Raw genomic sequence first — 2,597 nt, 5'->3', positions numbered from 1 at the left:
CCAGCAATGTGCCCTTGCGGCCAAGAAAGCCGATGACATCCTGGGGTGTATCAGAAGGGGGCGGTTGTAGCTCTACTCTGCCCTGGTGAGACTGCATTTGGAATATTGTGTTCAGTTCTGGGCCCCTCAGTTCACGAAGGACAGGGAATTGCTTGAAAGAGTCCAGTGCAGAGCCACAAAGATGATGAGGGAGTGGAGCATCTCCCTTATGAGGAGCGGCTGAGGGAGCTGGGTCTCTTTAGCTTGGAGAAGAGGAGACTGAGGGGTGACCTCATTAATGTTTATATATTTGTAAAGGGCGAGTGTCAGGAGGAAGGAGCCAGGCTCTTCTCTCTGATGTCCAATGACAGGACAAGGGGCAATGGGAGCAAGCTGGAGCACAGGAGGTTCAACCTGAACATGAGGAAAAACTTTTTCACTGTAAGGGTGACAGAGCCCTGGCCCAGGCTGCCCAGAGAGGTTGTGGGGTCTCCTTCTCTGGAGACATTCAAAACCCACCTGGATGCATTCTTGTGTGACCTAGTTTAGGTGATCCTGCTCTGACAGGAGTTGGACTGGGTGATCTTTCGAGGTCCCTTCCAACTCCTAATAGTCTGTGATTATGTCATTCTATGACCTTGGTGTGAAGGATTGTTTCAGTCAAACAAACCTCATAAATAAAATTCTTTCAATTTGCAGTTCAGTGCACTGAAGGTTCCTGAGCCAGTGGATACACAAACTGCAAAAATTGATGCCCAAGAGCAGGAATCTGTAAGTGTTTAAACTGTTCCTAAATGCCAGGGTTGTCTCTGACCTCTGTGAGGATGGGAAGGGCTGTTCTGTACGTGCACCTTGGGCCAGCCTGAGCCAGAGCATGGCTCTGCTCTTCACACATCTCTGGCTTTTGCCTGAGCAAGAGGATCTCTGCACATGGAAGGGTTTGGCTGTTTGGGATTTGATCAAGTTTCTGTCCGCTTACCTAGTGTAACGGTGATGAATTTTAATGCCAACTTAAAGTGTGGGGCTGCAGGTTCACTCTAGGTCGCTGTCGTTATCATAACCGTATTCACCACATCCTCTGCTTCCCTGCAGGCAAAGAGCTCTGCTGAATACGTGCAGGCTTCCAAAGCTCGCATTGCCCAGTATGAGCAACAGGTAAGTCTAGACTCTGCTTGACGACTTTAACTCAGCCTGGCACACACCTTGTTCTTACTTGTGTGTGCTTTGCTCTTTCTTGCCAACAAGTGACATGTAATGTGTTTGTCTCTGCTCCCACTTCAAGCTTCAGAAGCTCCGAAGCATGATTCCCTTTGAACAGATGACATTTGAAGACTTGGCGGAAGTCTTCCCTGAAACCAAACTGGACAAGGAGAAATATCCGTACTGGCCCCACAAACCGATTGCCGATCTGTAAGCTAGTCTGGAAGCAGTTTGTCGAACGACTGTCAGACTCTATGATCTTTTCAATAAAGTGCTTTCCCTCCTGTCTGTGGTTTAGATCTTAGATGTCAGGTTGCAAGATTTTGAGACACATGGAACAATACAGTAACTTGGAAACAGCCCAGTTTTTCTCGATTTTGTCTTTTCTACCTGTGAGCTTGTTTTTGTCACAGGGACCAAGATCCCAGCTAGACCTGTTGGTAAAACTGAGTCCATTGTTATCTTCTGTAATGCAGAAAAAACTGTTTGTTCATCTGCGTAAACCCATGGTGCAGGGAACGGAGCTTTTCTGCCATTGCAGGCAATAGTTGCTTGTAAGTATAACGTGTAAAGCCTTTTGAGATGCTGGAGTGTGTTTAGTAGTGAGCTGCAATGCTGTGGGAGATCAGTCTCATTTCTACAGGCAGAGTCTGGGGCTGTTTTCTAGGTTGGTTGGGATGGTTTAGGTGCAGCCAATTTCAAAAGGAGCGTAGATGTGTTCAGATAATAATTTTTTTTTTAAGTTGTTTGTTTAGACATCCCAAGTATCACCTGGTGATCCTATTCTCTCAGTCCTGGGTTTCTGAATAATATGGATCTCACAGAAACAATAGTACAAATGCTTAACACTTGCATTGTTTCACTTGCTTACCTGAGGTGGAATTGTTAAAACAGTTTTCCCCAGAATGGAAATGCCTCCATAAGAGAGAGGCCTTAATTCCTGTTTCTGATGGTCGTGTTTGTGGTAAGAATTCTTGACATGAACAATGAAGGTTTTATCCCCCAATTCCACAACTCTTCTATTCAAGTACTTTGCCAGCCCACAGAATACTTTAAGAACATACGTAGTTTTACTGAACTAGAGTACAAAGCACTAAGCACGCAGACCTCATGCCCTGTGGGTTTAGGTTTTAATTTTATTTTATTTAGGCAACTGAAACAACTGTAGCTCTACGAATCAAGCAGGAAAATAAAAGTATGGTTGAGAAGTTAGAAGCAATACAACAGAGACCAACTGAACGAGCACTACACGGAGCTGGTCTCTAGCTGCTCCATTTGATAGAAATAATAGCAAAAAAGAACAGGGACAGGAAGAAGTGGCCGTAGAGAAGCACCTTCTCCAGAACTGGCAAAAATGGGTCCTGCTCCCGCGGTTTCCATCGGGGCTTGGCAGGCTGCCCTTTTTCCTGGGCCGCCTT

The 2,597-nt window shown here is 45.7% G+C and overlaps 1 protein-coding gene across 1 annotated transcript; it reads left to right on the top strand.

The window, feature by feature from the left end:
• Nucleotides 1–678: 678 nt before the first annotated feature.
• Nucleotides 679–1,393, top strand: LOC104543163 (ATP synthase subunit d, mitochondrial-like; the record flags this gene model as incomplete). The annotated part of the gene is made up of 3 exons (XM_010187711.1): nucleotides 679–750; nucleotides 1,072–1,134; nucleotides 1,262–1,393. Coding segments are annotated over 3 exons (267 nt in total), but the record flags the coding sequence as incomplete, so codon positions are not given.
• Between the last annotated feature and the right edge of the window lie 1,204 nt (nucleotides 1,394–2,597).

This window comes from Mesitornis unicolor, unplaced genomic scaffold (assembly GCF_000695765.1).
Source record: "Mesitornis unicolor isolate BGI_N332 unplaced genomic scaffold, ASM69576v1 scaffold39450, whole genome shotgun sequence".
Classification (NCBI taxonomy): domain Eukaryota; kingdom Metazoa; phylum Chordata; class Aves; order Mesitornithiformes; family Mesitornithidae; genus Mesitornis; species Mesitornis unicolor.
The sequence above is the reverse complement of the archived record's forward strand: the minus strand, read 5'-3'. Positions and strand labels throughout refer to the sequence as shown.